The following is a 19,181-nucleotide window of genomic DNA, read 5'->3' as shown; positions in this document are numbered from 1 at the left end:
TGGCAGAAGTGTCAGAAATCCTTGTTTCTTGTAAGACCGGTTTATAGAACCGCAAATAAATAATTTGATTGGTTTGCTTAAGCTGGGATACGCTTGTAACCCTTCCCTCGTTTTGCAGCCAGAGTTTTTTTGGCTTTCCCTCCTGCCTCTGACCTTGAAGGAATCCCGGCGATGTTGGTTAAGCCCCTTCTGCCCATCGGCCAGATGTTTCCTGTTTCCCAGCTTCCTCCCCGTCTCCAAGCCACCGTCCTTTTCATAAAGGAATTGTGTTTGCTGCCGAAGGACGAAGGGCTTCGCCTGGTGGCCCCCTCTGGAAACCAATAGAGGGGAAAAGCAGTTGTTGAGCCCAGCTCTCTGCTTCTCTTCTGGGTACACTCAGAAGTTGTGTTGTGTTTGTGCTCTTTAAGCCTCAGCCAACCTGCAGGGAGAGTCGGGGCTGCACACAATCTTTGGAAAGCATGCGTCCCTCCACCCCCACCGAGCGGTTTTTCACTGCTTATCGGAGCCAGGCGCAGTCAAAGAGAAGCTGTTTGAGCCTGCAAGTCACCGTAGCACTCAGGGAGTTAAGTCACAGGCCGCAGTCGAGAGAACAAGAGAGATAGGTAGGTAGGGAGAGAGAGAGAGAGAGAGAGAGAGAGAGGAAGAGAGAGGTAGTAGATAGATAGAGAGGTAGGTAAGTAGGTAGATAAAGAGGGGTAGGTAGAGAAAGAGATAGGTAGGTAATAGATGGATAGAGAGAGGTAGGTAGATAAAGGATTGATAGATAGGTAGATTTGATGGATAAATAAGTAGATAGGTATATAAAGAAATAGGCACAGATACAAAGAGGAGATAGGTAGGTAGCTAAGTAGATTAGATAGATGATAGATAGATAGATAAATAGATAGATAGATAAATAGATAGATTAGATAGATAGATAGATAGATAGATAGATAGATAGATAGATAGATAGATAGATAGATAGATAGATGAGATATAGATAAATAGATAAGATAGATAAGTATATAGCTACAGTAGATTGATAGATGATATATAGATGATAGATAAGAGATAAATAGAAATAGTTGATGGATAGATGATAGAAATATAGATAGATGATAGATAAGATAGATAGATGATAGATAAGTAGATAGATGTAGATAGAGATAGATGATAGATAGATGATAGATAAGATAGATAAGTAGATAGATGGATGACAGATAGATGATAGAGATATAGATAGATGATAGATAAGATAGATGATAGATAAGTAGATAGATATAGTAGATAGAGATAGATGATAGATAAGATAGATAAGTAGATAGATGGATGACAGATAGATGATAGAGATATAGATAGATGATAGATAAGATAGATGATAGATATAGTAGATAGAGATAGATGATAGATAAGATAGATGATAGATAAGTAGATAGATATAGGAGATAGAGATAGATGATAGATAAGATAGATAGATGATAGATAAGATAGATAGATGATAGATAAGTAGATAGATATAGGAGATAGAGAGAGATAGATAGATGATAGATAAGTAGATACAGTAGATAGATAGATGATAGTCAGATAGATGATAGAGATATAGATAGGTACAGTAGATAGATATATGATAGATAAGATAGATATAGTAGATAGATGATGGATGGATGGACGGATGGATCAAGGCCCTCTTCCTTTCTGCCAGCCTAAAGGAGGGAAAGTCCAGCTTAATGGCGGCTGCCTCCTGTGAGGCAGCTGGGTGGGGCTGCTCTTGGCCAGGAGCCCGTACAATCACGCCCAGCCATTCCAGCGAGCTCCCTGGAACGCTACCCCCCTCCTGGCCTCCTCCCGTCTTCCTTGACCCCCCTGTAAACTGGAGGGCTGCCAGCTGCCAATTCTTACCACGGCTGCTTTTTTTTCCACGAAACCACGCGGAGGGCAGCACACGCCTCCCTGGCTTGCAGAGCGACTCCCAGGCTGTTTCTCTCCCCACCCCCCCCGCTCTGCCCAGCCCAGCCCCAAAGGCCAAGCCTCCTGCTTTTCATTAAAAGCCTTTTCTCTCCCCCTTCCCTCCATTCGTAACGGCATTTGTGCCGCAGGGAGGAATTTAACCCCCAGACCCAACTGGGAGAGAGGCCTGTACAGACCCTTCTCTGGCTTGAGAAAGTAGCCAAGCCTTCTCGCTTGAAATATCCTGCGCTCTCTCTCTCTCTCTCTCTCTCTCTCTCTCTCGCTCTCTCTCTCTCTCTCTCTCTGTATCAAAAGTGGGTTTTTTTTTATTTTGAAAAAAAGGCAACCAGGCTGATTTTTGGGAGGGCGAGGGGGAGGAAAAATGAAAACGTTTCGCTTCCTATCCTAGAAGCTTCCTCGGTTCGGTTGCATTGGATGCTGCAGGAGATGGAAGAAAAGTTACGGCCACTTGAGGTTGTTTTCCCTGCCAGTCAGTTGTGCAGTTGTGCGAGGACTAGAGATGGGATTCAGCAGGTTCTGACCAGTTCTGGAGAACCGGTAGCGGAAATTTTGAGTAGTTCGGAGAACCAGTAGTAAAAATTCTGACTGGCCCCGCCCCCATCTATTCTCTGCCTCCCAAGTCCCAGCTGATTGGGAGGAAATGGGGATTTTGCAGTATCCTTCCCCTGCCACACCCACCAAGCCACACCCACCATGCCATGCCATGCCCATCAAGCCACACCCACAGAACCGGTAGTAAAAATTTTTGAAATCCACCACTGGTGAGGACCAGTCATAAGGTCCCTTTTTTTCACTGCTGTTGTAAGTTTGGGTCGCTAAACGAATAGTTGCAAGTCGAGGACTAGAGGTGCAAGCCAGGCTTTTGATCCCCATTTCTAATAAATCTTAACTTTCTCTCCAAATACAACTAATGTCTGTTAACATTCATAGTAGCTGGGCTAATAGTTACTCTGCATCCAAGACAACTGTATTCTGAGCCTTTTCTTTCTCTCGATGTTTATGAAAATACTCAGTATTACCCTGTTTTCCCCAAAATAGGACCCAACCAGAAAATAAGCCCTGGCATGATTTTTCAGGATGCTCGTAATATAAGCCCTACCCCCCAAAATAAGCCCCAGTTAAGATTGTCAGCCAGATGGATGCATTTAGTACTGTATTTCCCCCCAAATAAGACCCAACCAGAAAGTAAGCCCTAGCATGATTTTTTCAGGATGCTCGTAATATAAGCTCTACCCCCCAAAATAAACCCTAGTTAAGATTGTCAGCCAGATGGATGCATTTAGTACCATATTTCCCCCCAAATAAGACCCAACCAGAAAATAAGCCCTAGCATGATTTTTTCAGGATGCTCGTAATATAAGCTCTACCCCCCAAAATAAGCCCCAGTTAAGATTGTCAGCCAGATGGATGCATTTAGTACTGTATTTCCCCCCAAATAAGACCCAACCAGAAAATAAGCCCTAGCATGATTTTTTCAGGATGCTCGTAATATAAGCTCTACCCCCCAAAATAAACCCTAGTTAAGATTGTCAGCCAGATGGATGCATTTAGTACCATATTTCCCCCCAAATAAGACCCAACCAGAAAATAAGCCCTAGCATGATTTTTTCAGGATGCTCGTAATATAAGCTCTACCCCCCAAAATAAGCCCCAGTTAAGATTGTCAGCCAGATGGATGCATTTAGTACTGTATTTCCCCCCAAAATAAGACCCAACCAGAAAATAAGCCCTAGCATGATTTTTTCAGGATGCTCGTAATATAAGCCCTACCCCCCAAAATAAGCCCCAGTTAAGATTGTCAGCCAGATGGATGCCTTTAGTACCGTATTTCCCCCCAAATAAGACCCAACCAGAAAATAAACCCTTTCCGGTGGGGTTTAGAGGTCCTCCAGGGGCGGGGGAAGGCCGTTTTTCGCCCTCCCCAGACTCCTAGAAAGGCTCTGGAGCCTGGGGAGAGAGAAAAACGGGCCTACCGGGCCATTGCTTGTCAGGAACGGGGGGAGCGCAGGGGAGGGTTGCGTGCGTGCGTACACCCATAATTTTATGCGCCCTTCTGCATGCGCGCGCAATCCCCCCCTGCTCCGTCCTGCTCCTGGCAAGAAATGGCCTGGTAGGCCCGTTTTTCTCTCTCCCCAGGCTCCAGAGCCTTTCTAGGAGTCTGGGGAGGGCGAAAACGGCCTCCCCCCCCCCACCCCCGAGGCCCTCCGGAGGCAGGAAACAGCCTGTTTCCCTACTTCTGGTGTGCCCGGAAGGCTCGAAAATCGGAGCTGAGCTCCCGTGCCCACCAATATGGCTACGTGTGCCATAGGTTCGCCATCACGGATCTCGACTCCTTTAAAAAAACCTACAGAGATGGAGCGCCCACGATTTCTGGAGGCCGCAAAAGGGGATCACATGATCTCGGGACACTGCGACCGTCATAAATATGAACCAGTTGTCAAGCATCTGAATTTAAATCACGTGATCACAGGGGCTGCAGCCACGGTTGTGAGACTCTTTTTTTCAGTGCTGTCGTAGCTTCAAACGGTCACTAAACGAATTGTAAGTCTGAGGCTACCTGTATTCTTTCCCGGCTGCAAATGTGTGTTTTCTCGGCTGCCTCACGGGCACCCCGTGTCTGGCCGAGATCCGCCAATGTTTTCTCTTCCCCCCCCCCCCCAGATTGTAGGAAATGGGAGTGAACAGCAGCTGCAGAAGGAACTGGAAGACATCCTAATGGATCCCCCCATGGAGGACCCCTCAAATGACCGGGAGGGGGAGGAAGAGAGCCCCTCCCAGGACGGAGAAGGGGATGAGCTGGTTCTCCTCGAGGCCTCCGCCTCCTCCACCATCAACCCCGTGTCCGTGACGGGACCCTCCAAGCCAGAAATGAGGCTCCCGGTGAAGCCATCCCAGGGAGGTGAGCTCCCACCAAGGCTAAGGAAGGTGGGAGGAGGAGGAGGCACCACGGATGGAGAGCTGACCTTCCAGGCTTTCTTCCCGCTCTAGAACGTTTGACCGTTCATGAAATGCAGATTTAAAAGGCGGTTATTTCTCTCTCTGGGCACAATGAGAATATCTCTGCTGGAAAAAAAAAAAACTCCATATTGGTAACAGGGAGGGCATCCGGCCATTAAAACACTCGGCTCCATTCAGTTGCCCAGACTCCACCCTGCATCATTATCATTTATCAAGATGGTGATAAAATGCATTTCTTTCCTTCTCTGCTGATTCCTTCCTTCCTTTTTTGGGGGGGGGCGGTCCCTGGCAGATTCGGAGGAGTCCAGTCCCTTCACCCCGGTGGCCGACGAGGACAGCGTGGTCTTCAGCAAACTCACCTACTTGGGCTGCGCCTCAGTCAATGCCCCCCGGAGCGAGGTGGAGGCCCTGCGGATGATGGCCATCCTGCGCAGCCAAGGCCAAACCTCCGTGGACGTGACCCTCTCTGTGCCAAACGTGTCCGAGGGCACCGTGAGGTAGGCGCCCATTTTCTCCGGGATTTGGCTTTACCAGTTGGAGGTGCCTCGCGCTTCCACTTCGCTGTCTTTATGTCATTGCTTTGCCCCTCTGGATTGGCACTTTTAAGGTTGCTCTCTCCTTAGGAGCAAAGAACCAGGATGGCAACCAGTCCTGACTTCTTAAGCATGTCGTGATTTTAAGGAAGGTGGTCCAAATTCTTGAAGCTACACGCAGCCAATCGCTGTAGCGGCCAAAATTGTGGAAACCTTTTGGGAAAAGTGTATTTTTGAGGTTTGATAGCTCATAACACCACTTTTTTTTTTTTTTGGAGTTTCAAGATAATCCTATTCCACTGCTGGAATGGCCTGGGAATAGCCCAGACCTTCACCCAATTAGAAATGGTGATGGAGCAGACTATAGAAACTGGTTAGTTGGAAGGAAAGAAGGGAGGAAGGGAGGGAGGGAGGGAGGAAGGAAGGAAGGAAGGAGAAGGAGAAGGATAGGTAGGTAGATAGGTAGGTGGAAGGAAAGAGAAGGAAAGAAAGAAAAGAAAAAAAGAAGAAAGAAAGAAAAAGAAAGAAAGAAAGAAAGAAAGAAAGAAAGAAAGAAAGAAAGAAAGAAAGAAAAGATAAGTAGGTAGGAAGGAAGGAAGGAAGGAAGGAAGGAAGGAAGGAAGGAAGGAAGGAGAAGGAGAAGGATAGGTAGGTAGGTAGGAGGAAGGAAAGAGAAAGAAAGAAAGAAAAAGAAAGGAAAGAAGGAAAGAAAGAAAGAAAGAAAGAAAGAAAGAAGAAAGAAAAAGGAAGGAAGGAAAGAAAAGAAAAGAAAGAAAGAAAAGAAAAAGAAAGAAAGAAAAAGAAAGAAGGAAGGAAGATAAGTAGGTAGGTAGGTAAGAAGGAAGGAGAAAGGAGAAAGGTACAGTAGTGGCTAAAATTGTGAAAATACACTTTTGGGAAAAGTGTATTTTATAGGCTTGATGGCTAATAGCAATACTTTTTTTTTGGAGTTTCAAGATAATCCTATTCCACTCCTGGAATGGCCTGGGAATAGCCCAGACCTTCACCCAAGTGAAAATCTATGGATTTTCCGACTAAAGAAACTAGTTAATCAGAAGCCACCCAGCAATAAAACCCAGTTAATAGAAGCCATCCTTCCATCTTGGTTTCACATGATAAAAGCTACAGAACTCAAAGACTTGGTTCACTCCTTACTTTTATTCCACCAGGCGGGCTTGGCCTAATCTTTTCCCTCTTTTTAATATGTAAATTTTAATCTGTTTTTAAATTATTGGGGTGTTTTAATTTGTCTGGGCCAAAATGGTTTAATTCGATTTTATCTGGTTTTTTAAATTTTTTGTATCTATGTATTTTATTGTTTGGCTGTTCACCGCCCTGAGTCCTTCGGGAGTAGGGCGGTATACAAATCAAATAAACTAACTAACTTACTAACTCCATGGGAAGACGTTGTACGGCCGTCATTCATGCTACAGGTTACCCAACTAAGTATTAAGTGGCATGGTGATCATTTTTGTATAATCTGGTTTTTTTCTACGTGTTTCACTTTCCTTCTTTATACTGTAACTGCTATTCCAATAGCAAATCCTTCATAAAAGTTATTGCATTACATTCTTGATTCAATTCTCTTTCCATTGATATATAATTTTATGGTACTACTCCTCCCCCCTTCAAAAAAAATGGTCTTATTAGCTAGTTTTAGAAAATACACTTTTCCCAAAAGGTTCCCACAATTTTGGCCACTACTGCAGAATAACTTTATTATCACTTTGAATGTACACTAATTGGCATACATTAAAATGAAATTTCGTTGCATACAGCTCTCAAAAGGTCACCGCCTCCAATATACACTACATCAGGGGTGTCAAACTCGATTTCATTGAGGGCCTCATCAGGGTTGTGTTCGACCTCAGAGGGCTGGGTGGGTGGGGGTAGCCGGGGTCGGGGTGGTCACAGTGTGCATGGTCACGGGCGTGACACGGGACTTGTGTCGGGGGTCACTTGTGGGAGCCAAGTTCTAAGGCAGGACTTGCCTGAGACCCTCCCTCATTCTCATTATACAGGTAATCCTTAAATTACGAATGTAATAGAGCAGTGATGGCTAACCTTTTTGCCATCACGTGCCAGGAGAGGGGGGGGGGCGGGGGAGGGTCGCGCGCGCACGTGCCCACGTGCATGCGTACGCAACCCCTTCCCCTCCCTCCCCCCCGCTCCTGGCACATGATGGCCTGGTAGGCCCGTTTTTCTTTCTTACCTGGTTCCAGATCCTCTCTGTGTATCTGGGAAGGGCGAAAACAGCCTTTCCCACTCCCTTGGAGGCCCTACGGAGGCTGAAAGGGCCCATTTCCCAACTCCCGGTGGGACAGGAAGTGACTTCTTTCCTGTCCCCAGCCTCCAGAACCTCTCTAGGAGTCTCTAGGAGCCTCTCTAGGAGTCTCTAGGAGCCTCTCTAGGAGTCTCTGGAGGCTGGGGACAGGAAAAAACGTCACTTCCTGTTCCACCGGGAGTCGGGAAATGGGCCCTTTCAGCCTCCGTAGGGCCTCCAAGGGAGTGGGAAAGGCTGTTTTCGCCCTTCCCAGATACACGGAGGGGATCTGGAACCAGGTAAGAAAGAAAAACGGGCCTTCTCCACCCTGTCCCCCCAGGCCCTCCAGAGGCAGGAAACAGCCTCTTTCCTTACTTCTGGTGGGCCCAGAAAGCCTGAAAATCAGCTGGCCGGCGCGCGCATGCGCACCAGAGCTGAGCTGGCGTGCCCACTAATATGGCTCCGCGTGCCACCTGTGGCACGCGTGCCATAGGTTCGCCATCACGGTAATAGAGCCTGCCAATTGCATTCGTCACCAGAGAATTTGTTTGATTGATCACTCCCTGCTTTCCCAAATGCATTTGTTAATCTAATGCACAGGTCATTAAATGCATATGAGATATCTCGGATTGGGGAAGAGCATGCTGGGGCCTAGTGCTGGAGCAGGCTCCGTTTTCGCTGGCAGAGGCACCGCGGGCTGGTCCTTTGCTATTTCCAGGCTGGTTCCGCGGGCCAGATCTAAGCACCCTGCGGGCCACTTCCGGCCCACGGGCCTTGGTTTGACACCTCTGCACTACATAAACATGACAAAATAAATAAATAAATGCAAAATTATGCATATACCCACATATATGACACAGAGAAACAACACAGTTCGGATGTATACATGTACACGGCGAGAGAAACGAATCTTGCGAGTTTACCAGGCAGATGGACGAGTTTCCAGAATCGAGTAGTCCTGCTAGAAATGTTTTGAAACCTCCTCCCAGAGGGGAGCAACAGAAACAGTCCGTAAAGTGGGTGTGTGGGGTCTCTAACAATGTTTTGAGCACTAACCACATAGTGTTTATAAGCAGCATCCTGAATAACGGGAAGCGAGCTTCCTATAATCTTCTCGGCTGTCCTCACCACTCTCTGTAGGGACTTTCGATCTGAGGCACTGCCACCACCGAACCAGAGATGCAGTTTGTTAAAATGCTCTCAATCGTGGCAACTTTAAGACTTAAACTCCCAGAATTCCCCAGCGAGTCCACAAGCCTTAAAAGTTGCCAAGTTTGGAGACCCCTGCCCTAGATTGATTGGCGGGGGGGTACCTCGGTACTTTTAAAACTTGTGTCGGATGAAATGAAGGAGTATAATTAAGAAGCCGGAGGCGCTTAAGGGAAGGTGGAAGGATTTACCAAGCTGCCTGTTGCCTCGCTCTTACCCCTGCATGGGGTTTCCTCCCTCCCACAGGTTGCTGGATCCTCCAACCAACACCGAAATAGCCAACTATCCCATTTACAAGATCCTGTTCTGCGTGCGAGGTCACGACGGGACTCCAGAAAGCGACTGCTTTGCTTTCACGGAAAGCCATTACAACTCCGAGCTCTTCAGAATTCACGTCTTCCGATGCGAGATCCAGGAAGCTGTAAGTTCAATGGGTGGAGCTGGGGGAGGCCTGGCGTCCCTAGGCAGGAGGCAGGTGAGGGGGACCTGTCTTCCTTCTGTTGGGATCTGAGGTTGGACTTCCACCTTCTCCATTCTTATTCCCTCTTCTGATCTTGTCTTGTCTCTCCTCTCCCCTCCTCCCCTCCCTCCTTCTCTCTCTCCCTCCCTCCTTCCTTCCATCCTTTTCTCTACCCTTCTTTCTCTCCTTCCTTCCTCTCTCCCTCCTCTCCTCCCTCCCTCCCTCCTTCCTTCCCTCCCTGCTTCCTTCCTTCCATCCTTTCCTCTACCGCTCCTTCTTTCTCTCCTTCCTTCCTTCCTCCCCTCTCTCTCTCCTTCCTCCTTCCTTTCTCCCTCCCCTCCTCTCCTCTTTTTCTCTCCTTCCTTCCTTCCCTCCCTGCTTCCTTCCTTCCATCCTTTCCTCTACCGCTCCTTCTTTCCCTCCTTCCTTCCTTCCCTCCCCTCTCTTTCTCCTTCCTCCTTCCTTCCTCCCTCCCCTCCTCTCCTCTCTTTCTCTCCTTCCTTCCTTCCCTCCTTGCTTCCTTCCTTCCATCCTTTCCTCTACCTCTCCTTCTTTCTCCTTCCTTCCTTCCTCCCCTCTCTCTCTCCTTCTTCCTTCCTTCCTCCCTCCCCTCCTCTCCTCTCTTTCTCTCCTTCCTTCCTTCCCTCCCTGCTTCCTTCCTTCCATCCTTTCCTCTACCTCTCCTTCTTTCTCTCCTTCCTTCCTTCCTCCCTTCTCTCTCTCCTTCTTCCTTCCTTCCTCCCTCCCCTCCTCTCCTCTCTTTCTCTCCTTCCTTCCTTCCCTCCCTGCTTCCTTCCTTCCATCCTTTCCTCTACTGCTCCTTCTTTCTCTCCTTCCTTCCTCCCCTCCCCTCTCTCTCTCCTTCCTCCTTCCTTCCTTCCTCCCTCCCCTCCTCTCCTCTCTTTCTCTCCTTCCTTCCTTTCCTCCCTGCTTCCTTCCTTCCATCCTTTCCTCTACCGCTCCTTCTTTCTCTCCTTCCTTCCTCCCCTCCCCTCTCTCTCTCCTTCCTCCTTCCTTCCTTCCTCCCTCCCCTCCTCTCCTCTCTTTCTCTCCTTCCTTCCTTCCTTCCTTCCATCCTTTCCTCTACCTCTCCTTCTTTCTCTCCTTCCTTCCTCCCCTCCCCTCTCTCTCTCCTTCCTCATTTCTTCCTCTCTCCTTCCTTCCTTCCTTCCTCCCTCCCCATCCCCCTCCTCCCCCTCCTCCTCCTTTTCACCTCAGGTGAGCCGGATCCTGTACAGTTTTGCCACTGCTTTCCGCCGTTCTGCCAAGCAAGTCCCGCTCGCAGCCCCTGTTACTCCAGAGATGCCGGACAGCGACATCTTCACCTTTTCAGTCTCCCTAGAAATCAAGGAGGACGATGGGAAAGGCTGCTTCAGGTATCAGCTTCCCTTTATGGAGCATTTGGAGAAGGAAGCTTCCAATTTGACAGGCCACGGACAGCCTTACCCTCCAGAATCAGATTCAAGAATTTAATGTGTACCTATTTCTGAGTGCACGTCTAGTATTCTTGCAAAAAAAATCAATCTTGGTAGAAAGGAATTAAATTCTCATTGCTGCTGGCCATTATTTAGAAACACCTGTTTTTTTGGAAACTTAAGCTGTGTCCCCATCTAGCTCTCTCAAGTCTGGTCAATTTCATACTGACTGATCCAAAGAAATGTGAACAGATTCTAAGAATAGGAATAGGAATAGAATAGGAATAGGAATAGGAATAGGAATAGGAATAGGAATAGGAATAGGAATAGGAAAAGGGATAGGGATAGGGATAGGAATAGGAATAGGAATAGGAATAGGAATAGGAATAGGAAAAGGAATAGAATAGGGATAGGGATAGGGATAGGGATAGGGATAGGGATAGGGATAGGGATAGGGATAGGGATAGGGATAGGGATAGAATAAGAATAGGGATAGGAATAGAATAGGGTAGAATAGAATAGGGTAGAATAGAATAGAATAGAATAGAATAGAATAGAATAGAATAGAATAGAATAGAATAGAATAGAATAGAATAGAATAGAATAGAATAGAATAGAATAGAATTCAATCAGAATCGGAAGGGACCTTGGAGATCTTCTAGTCCAACCCCCTGCCCAGGCAGGAAACCCTACACCACTACAGACAAATGGTTATCCAACATCATCTTAAAAGCTTCCAGTGTTGGAGCATTCCCAATTTCTGGTGGCAAGTTGTTCCACTGATTAATTGTTCTCACGGTCAGGAAATTCCTCCTAAATTGCTTCTCTTGTTGATTAGTTCCCACCCATTGCTTCTTGTCCTGCCCGCAAGTGCTTTGGAGAATAGCTTGACTCCCTCTTCTTTGGGGCAGCCCCTGAGATATTGGAAGACTGCTATCATGTCTCCCCTGGTCCTTCTTTTCATCAGACTAGACATATCCAGTTCCTGCAACCGTCCTTCATATGTTTTAGCCTCCAGTCCCCTCATCCTCTTTGTGGCTCTTCTCTGCGCTCTTTCTAGAGTCTCCACATCTTTTTTACATTGTGGCGACCAAAACTGAATGCCGTATTCCAAGTGTGGCCTTACCAAGGCCTTATAAAGTGGTATTAACACTTCACATGATCTTGAGTCTATTTTCCCAGGCAGCCATTAATTGTCCTCAATTTTCACATGGGATGTGGGTGGGGGGATCTTTGCATGTTTTCTCCCACCTTTCCCCAATCCAGGAAGCCAGGATTGCAGTTGAGAGGCGCTCGGTATGGAAGGTGGCTTGATCAATTAGCCTGCCTCAGTTTCCCTTTTCTCTTGAGATGAGCTGCCACCTGTTGTTCAGCCTCATCCTGGTAGTCCAGTGGAAGCTAAACATATGATTATTTAATAACTCACTGAATTAAATGGGTCTCCCTTTTTACAAATTAGTTGGATAACAAGAGGGAGACATGGAGCGGTGCGGTGGCCTAGAGGTGGGGCTCTCACCTCAGGATCTGGAGGTGGTGAGTTTGATCCTAGGTAGAGGCAGATATTTCTCTGTTCTGTCCCCGTACCACACACGCACCCCCACAGACGGCCCGGAGTTAATAAGCCACACGATAAAATTCTTTGAAAATAAAGCTGGCAGCAACCCAGTGGCTAGCTGCCAATTCAGACTTTACTTACACAAAACAAAGATTAGACTGCAAGCATTCCGATAAAACAGGCAGAGTTTCAACAATACAAGAATTAATCCAAATGCAGTCCGATAAAGCAGGCAAAGTCCAGTAACGCAGAGATCATGGATTATTTCCAGTTTTTGCTCATCACAAACTGAACTGGCCACCACACCCACATTTATACCCTGTGGGGTGTGGTCCAGTGACTCAGCTAATCTCTGGCACGCCTTCCCCTCTGCTGTGCATGCTTCTCCCTGCGCCTCTGGCGAGGGTCCAGCCAGCACTTATCTCCTTTGTCGCTGTCCACCTGTGGCTGCAGGGACGTGCTTGGCTCTGAGCCTATCTTTTGGCCTTTGGTGTCCTCCGGAGGCATTGCCAGAGAGGAGGGTCCTGGAAAGGGAGGCCTTGCCAACTCCTCTCCCTCACTCTCAGAGTCTGCATCTGTTGATAGCCCAGGCTCAGGCAATGGAGCCACAACATTCTCTCTCTGGGCACGTTGAGACTATATCTGCTGAACAGAACTCCACATTGGTAATAGGAAGGGCATCCAGCCAGTAAACACTCACCTCCATTCAGTTGCCCAGAATTCCACCCCGCAAGGGATTATGGGATCATTAGAAGGAGATGATGAAGAAGGGAGGGAAGTAGATCCAGAACAGAAAATATGTGAAGATAGAGATGTAAACAATATGAGGATTGTTAATATTATGATTATTGGGATTACTATGCTTAATATATTCTTATAAGATACATTAAGGGGTAGAAATGAATAAAGTTTACTATGTTCAATATTATAACTGTAAGATCAGAGTATTAATATCAATTTAATGAATACCGTTGTAAATTTTGATGGTTATTGCACAGAGATATTTGTACCCAGACGACACATTGTTTAAGGGAAGATGGGATGTTTATATTTAAAAAATTAAAAATAATTATTAAAAAAAAATCTGCTGAACAAACCTCCGTACTGGCGACAGGAAAGGTATCCAGCCAGTAAACACTCAGCTCCATTCAGTTGCCCAGAATTCCACCCCGCAAGGGATTACGGGGTCGTTATAAAGAGGATGATGAGCAAGGGGGAGGCACGTCTGGAAGTCCTCTGGGGTGCCTCAACTTCGGCAAACTTTCAATGTAACCACCTTGGTTTTCCTTCCCCTCCCCCAGTGCCGTTCCAAAAGACAAAGACAGGCAGTGCTTCAAGTTACGGCAAGGGATCGACAAGAAGATCGTCATCTATGTGCAACAGACCACTAACAAAGAATTGGCCATCGAGAGGTAAGGCGGCACCTGTCGGGCCTCGGCACCAGCACTTAAGGCTTGGCCAGGTGAGAGAACGGTCTCCATGTTCCTCTTCGCCTCCTTTGGCGCTACATCAGGGGTGTCCAATCTTGGCGACTTTAAGACTTGAGGACTTCAACTGTTCTGACCTAGGCTTCCTTAGAAAGCATAAAGCACAGTCTTAGTCCCGGCAAACCTCTTTTATTCATACGGCTGTGAATTATTCCCAGTCCGAAAGGCTTCACAAACAGTCTTTCAGGGGAATGTTTATAAACACCCACCTTATCTCCCTTGGAACGATGCCAGAGAACTAAACGCCAAACGCAGGGCAAGGCCAAACTTAGCACAGAGTCAAACAGAGCTTTCCAAAGCTTGAACCGACCAGATGAACTAATTGCTTCCTGCAAAAGCTCACGTCCCATTCGCTCCTCTTTTATGTCTCATGGGAGGAACCAATCATCTCCAAGCCTTACTCCCAAGTCGACCCTGTTTTCTTAATTGTTCTTGTCTTCTGGCAGCTCTGTGCATGCGCACACTGGGAACAGGCTCACACTGTTCTGCCTCGCTGATGTCAGACTCCGGAGACTCCGGAGGCAGCACATAACTACCAGATGGCCTTGGCCCCCTCTCTGTCTCCGACGCAGAGCCCTCGTCCGAGCCTTCCCCAGACTCCAGGGACTGGCCCACGTTCCTCCCCAACCTCCTCACTGTCCGAATCTGCTGCCAGCTCTGCTGGCCACTGGCGGGCCACAACATCAACTCCCAGAATTTCCCCCTCAGCCAGCCATGCTGGCTGGGGAATTCTGGGACTTGAAGTTCACACAGTCTTAAAGTCACAAAGGTTGGATACCGCTGCTCAAGATATTTCAATATCTTGAAATATTGAGGGTTTTCCCTCAAACTCACTTTGGGAAGCCAAAAAATACTGGACAAAAATACATATGTGGAGAAGACGATACAACAACATATTGAACTGAAACCCGAAAAATTTTTGTTGGGGATTTTACCAGAAACTTGTAGTAAAGAGAATGTATTATTATTCATGTAATAACTGCAGCTAGGATTGTATTTGCACAAAATTGGAAAAGTGAAGAGATTACTACGATGAGAATGTGATCAGGAAAATATTAGAATGTGCAGAAATGAATAGGTTAACACTTGCAATCAAAGAGAAGGAACAACCTGAATATTATATTGTATGGGAACTGTTTTACCGATGGCTAGAGAATAAATCTGAAAGTTAGACATAAAAAGTAGATTAGTGAAATACAGAAAATACATTAATAGAATTAAATAAGTTAAGAGAATTGTTACAGTATTAGGCGTGCTATGTATATCGATATTAAGTTTAGAATAGAATATAGAATATAGAATATAGAATAGAATAGAATAGAATAGAATAGAATAGAATAGAATAGAATAGAATAGAATAGAATAGAATAGAATAGAATTCTTTATTGGCCAAGTGTGATTGGACACACAAGGAATTTGTCTTTGGTGCATAAGCTCTCAGTGTACATAAAAAGACAAGATACATTCATCAAGAATCATAAGGTACAACACTTAATGATAGTCATAGGGTACAAATAAGCAATCAAATCATACTAAGAAACAATATCAATATAAATCGTAAGGATACAGGCAAGAAAGTTACAGTCATGGAGTCGTAAATTGGAGGAGATGGGTGATAAGGAACGATGAGAAGATTAATAGTAATGCAGACTTAGTGAATAGTTAGACAATGTTGAGGGAATTATTTGTTTAGCAGAGTGATGGCATTCGGGAAAAAACTCTCCTTGTGTCCAGTTGTTCTGGTGTGCAGTGCTCTATAGCGTCGTATTGAGGGTAGGAGTTGAAACAGTTTATGTCCAGGATGCGAGGGGTCTGTAGATATTTTCCCAGCCCTCTTTTTGACTCATGCAGTATCCAGGTCCTCCATGGAAGGCAGGTTGGTAGCCATTGTTTTTTCTGCAGTTCTAATTATCCTCTGAAATCTATGTTTGTCTTGTTGGGTTGCAGAGCCAAACCGGACAGAATAGATAAATAGAGTAGATAAATAACGAATATGGCTGTAAGTTTTAATTGTTATTGCACAAGACATTTGTACTCCGGCGACAAACTGTCTAATGGAAGATGGATTGTTTGTATTAAAATAAAATTTAAAAAAATTAAAAATCCAGCTGGGGAAAGCTCAAGCTCCACCTTACCTATTCTGGAAAGCCGTCCTGGGAAATCTGGTGTCCTTTTTCAGACTAAAAAAAAATGAGTGGTTTTTCAGAGTAGAGTCTCAAAGTGGGGTGGGTGGGCTCCCTTTGCTGCTTCTGGATTTGATCAGGGCCCTGGGAGGACCTTGTTATCGGGGTCCACTGTCTTGCCAATCTCCTTCTCCTTCTTCTTCATGTTTGCAGATGTTTCGGCCTCCTTCTCAGTCCCGGAAAAGACGTGCAAAGCGGAGACATGCATTTGCTGGATTTGGTAAGTGGCCCTTCTGTTCCTCACCCCCGCTCCCTCCAAAGGTGCCCCCATCCCTTCCTAACCACATGCTCTGGGGCAGCGGTCACCCACTTGTGGTCTGTGGACCACTGGTGGTCCACAATAAAATGTTGGTGGTGCGCAGAAAAATTATTTGCATTTTTTATATTGCACTAAATCAGGAGTCCTCAAACTTCGGCCCCTGGGCCAGATGCGTGCAATGAACGTTTGTGTTCCTGCAGAGAGTCTCCCCCTTCGGGGTCTTTTTGTGTGGGTTGGAGGGGGGCAGAAATTCCGACTTGGGGTCTGCTTCAGCCTCCTGGTGTGGGGCTTTGGGCGAAGGCTGGAGGGAAGAGCCGCTGGTGGCGAAGAGTCGGAGGCCCTCGTTCCAGTGGGACTGCATCATGGCCTGGAACTGGCTGAGCATCTCAGCCTGCTGAGCCTCCAGGCGCCGGTACCTGGCCTTGCACTCCCGTAGGTCTTCCCTCTGCTTGGAAAGCCTATGCTCCTAGTCCTCAGGGAGATGCTTCTGCTGAGCCTCCTTCTCGGCCAGATCCAATTTGAATTGAGCTGTTTTGGCAACTCTTTCTCATGGTGGCTGCTTAGTTCCAACAACTGCTTCCTGTTGGGGCCCTAAGGAGCCCGGGCAAGCAGGCGAGGAGTGGAGTGGAGTGGAGGGGCAAGTAGAGGCCAGTGAGGCGTCCCTCCACATGAGTGACATCGAGTTGGCCACGCCTGCCCAATCACATGACCATCTAGCCATACCCACCCAGCCGGTCATTAGGCAGATCATATTAGTGGTCCGCAGGATTTAAAATTTTGAATTTAGTGGTCCCTGAGGTCCGAAAGGTTGGTGACTCCTGCTATGGGGCGTGCTGTGTGTTCCATCCCCGTCTCTCTCTGCTTCTCTCTTTAGGAGTCCATGGGGAAAAGCTCAGACGGGAAATCGTACATCATCACCGGGAGTTGGAACACCAAGTCTCCGCACTTCCAAATAGTGAACGAGGAAACGCCCAAAGGTTTGTGAGGGCCTGGGTCAGGGGTATGCAATTCGCGGCTCTGGAGCCGCATGTGGCTCCTTCATCCCTCTGCTGCGGCTCCCTGTCACTTCAAAAATATGCATCACCACCGCCAATGTGCGTGATTTATTGAGCTTTTCGACCCATCTTTTTCGGAGTTCAAAATGTTTTTGTTGCATGCAGAAATAAAAATGGGTTTTCTCTTTAGCAGGTCATTGAGTTCATAAATGCAACACGCTATAGTTTTTTTATACAGAGCGTAAAAGTAAGGAATGATATATGCAGTGTTATCTTCATTTTAGAGGTTTTGTGGCTCCCGGTGTTTTATTTTCTGTGGGAAACGGGTCCAAATGGCTCTTTGAGTGTCTAAGGTTGCTGAACCCTGGCCTGGGTGGTAGTGCCACCCCAATCCATGGGGCAGTGATGAAGAATGGGAATGGAAATGGAAATAGGAATGGGAATGAAATAGAATAGAATTACAGAGTAGAGTAGAGTAGAGTAGAGTAGAGTAGAGTAGAGTAGAGTGTCAGACTTCGATGCTATCTCAAAATAAATGAATTTCCAAACTGCCAATCTTTAAGGATTTATTTGAGCACAGCAACCGGTGTGACTCGATGCGGACAAGACTGACCTTTTGCCCCCCAATCCCTCCCTTTCCGATCCCCAATTATCTGCTTCTCATTGGCTATCTTCCAAGTCACTCCACTGACTTCTTGTCTCGTCATTTCACAGGAATGTCCCCCCTCTCTTCATTTCCACGACGACCCAGCTTCAAAGGGATTTAGCAGGCAAAAGTTCAGGGCTTATCTCTCTCCTCTCTATGCCAGCAGTGAGACGCTAACATCGAGTAGAGTAGAGTAGAGTAGAGTAGAGTAGAGTAGAGTAGAGTAGAGTAGAGTAGAGTAGAGTAGAGTAGAGTAGAGTAAAATGGAACAGAACAGGATAAGTTATCCAAGGGACCACCTCTTGCTGGTCACATCTATCTGGCCCATCAGAGTGGGGATGCAGGGAATGTTGCGAGTCCCAACCCCGAGGGAGATACACCTGATGGGACCCAGAAGAAGGGCCTTCTCCATGGTGGCTCCCTCTCTCTGGAACATCATTCCTCCTGAGAGTAGAACGGCCCCCACTCTTCCGGAAGGCGTTGAAGATCTGGTTTTGCCAGAGGGCCTGGGGAACCCAGAGCTGGGTGGAGCCCATTACATGGCTTGTGTGATCTGCTGTTGCTGGGGCAGGGGGGTGGGGAGGTGGGAAGGGGGATGATTTTGTTATATTGTACTCTATTTATTTATTTGATTCTTTTGGTTAGTTTTTATTGTTTTAAATGTAGTTTTTATATCCTGTAAGTTGCCTTGAGTCACCATGGGCGAATAGGCTGAAATATAAATTCATTCATTCAATCAATCAATCAATAAAACAGGACAGAATAGAATGAATAGAATAGAATAGAATAGAATAGAATAGAATAGAATAGAATAGAATAGAGGAAAATAGAATAGAATAGAATAGAATAGAACAATAGAATAAAACAGAATTACAGAATAGAATAGAATAGAATTACAATAGAATAGAACAGAATTACAGAACAGAACAATAGAATAAAAATTACAGAATAGAATAGAATTACAATAGAATAGAATTACAGAATAAAATTTCAGAATAGAATAGAATAAAATTACAGAATAGAATAGAATAGAATAGAATAGAATAGAATAGAATAGAATAGAATAGAATAGAATTTTTTATTGGCCAACTGTGATCGGATACACAAGGAATTTGTCTCCAGTGCAGAAGCTCACAGTGTACATATAAACAGCAAGTTTCAGTTTCAGTTTATTTAGATTTATATACCGCCCTACTCCCGAAGGACTCAGGGCGGTGAACAGCCAAGATAAAACACATCCAGTACAAAATTTAAAAAACAATTTAAAACGT

At 46.2% G+C, this 19,181-nt stretch overlaps 1 protein-coding gene across 1 annotated transcript in view; it reads left to right on the top strand.

Annotated features, from left to right (window-relative positions):
- The window catches only part of RABGAP1 (RAB GTPase activating protein 1), a 99,502-nt gene that overhangs the window by 12,576 nt on the left and 67,745 nt on the right, over window positions 1–19,181 (top strand). Inside the window, exons 3-9 of the mRNA XM_070955769.1 lie at window positions 4,609–4,846; window positions 5,198–5,402; window positions 9,157–9,331; window positions 10,589–10,746; window positions 13,642–13,752; window positions 16,164–16,230; window positions 17,144–17,246. Coding sequence (XP_070811870.1) covers window positions 4,609–4,846; window positions 5,198–5,402; window positions 9,157–9,331; window positions 10,589–10,746; window positions 13,642–13,752; window positions 16,164–16,230; window positions 17,144–17,246 — 1,057 coding nt within the window. The remainder of the gene's footprint in view (window positions 1–4,608; window positions 4,847–5,197; window positions 5,403–9,156; window positions 9,332–10,588; window positions 10,747–13,641; window positions 13,753–16,163; window positions 16,231–17,143; window positions 17,247–19,181) is intronic.

The sequence above is a fragment of the Pituophis catenifer genome, unplaced genomic scaffold (genome assembly GCF_029215685.1).
Source record: "Pituophis catenifer annectens isolate HBS135680 unplaced genomic scaffold, rPitCat1.0.hap2 SCAF_17, whole genome shotgun sequence".
Taxonomy (NCBI): domain Eukaryota; kingdom Metazoa; phylum Chordata; class Lepidosauria; order Squamata; family Colubridae; genus Pituophis; species Pituophis catenifer.
Note: the sequence above shows the minus strand (reverse complement) of the source record. Positions and strands in the feature narration are given on the sequence as shown.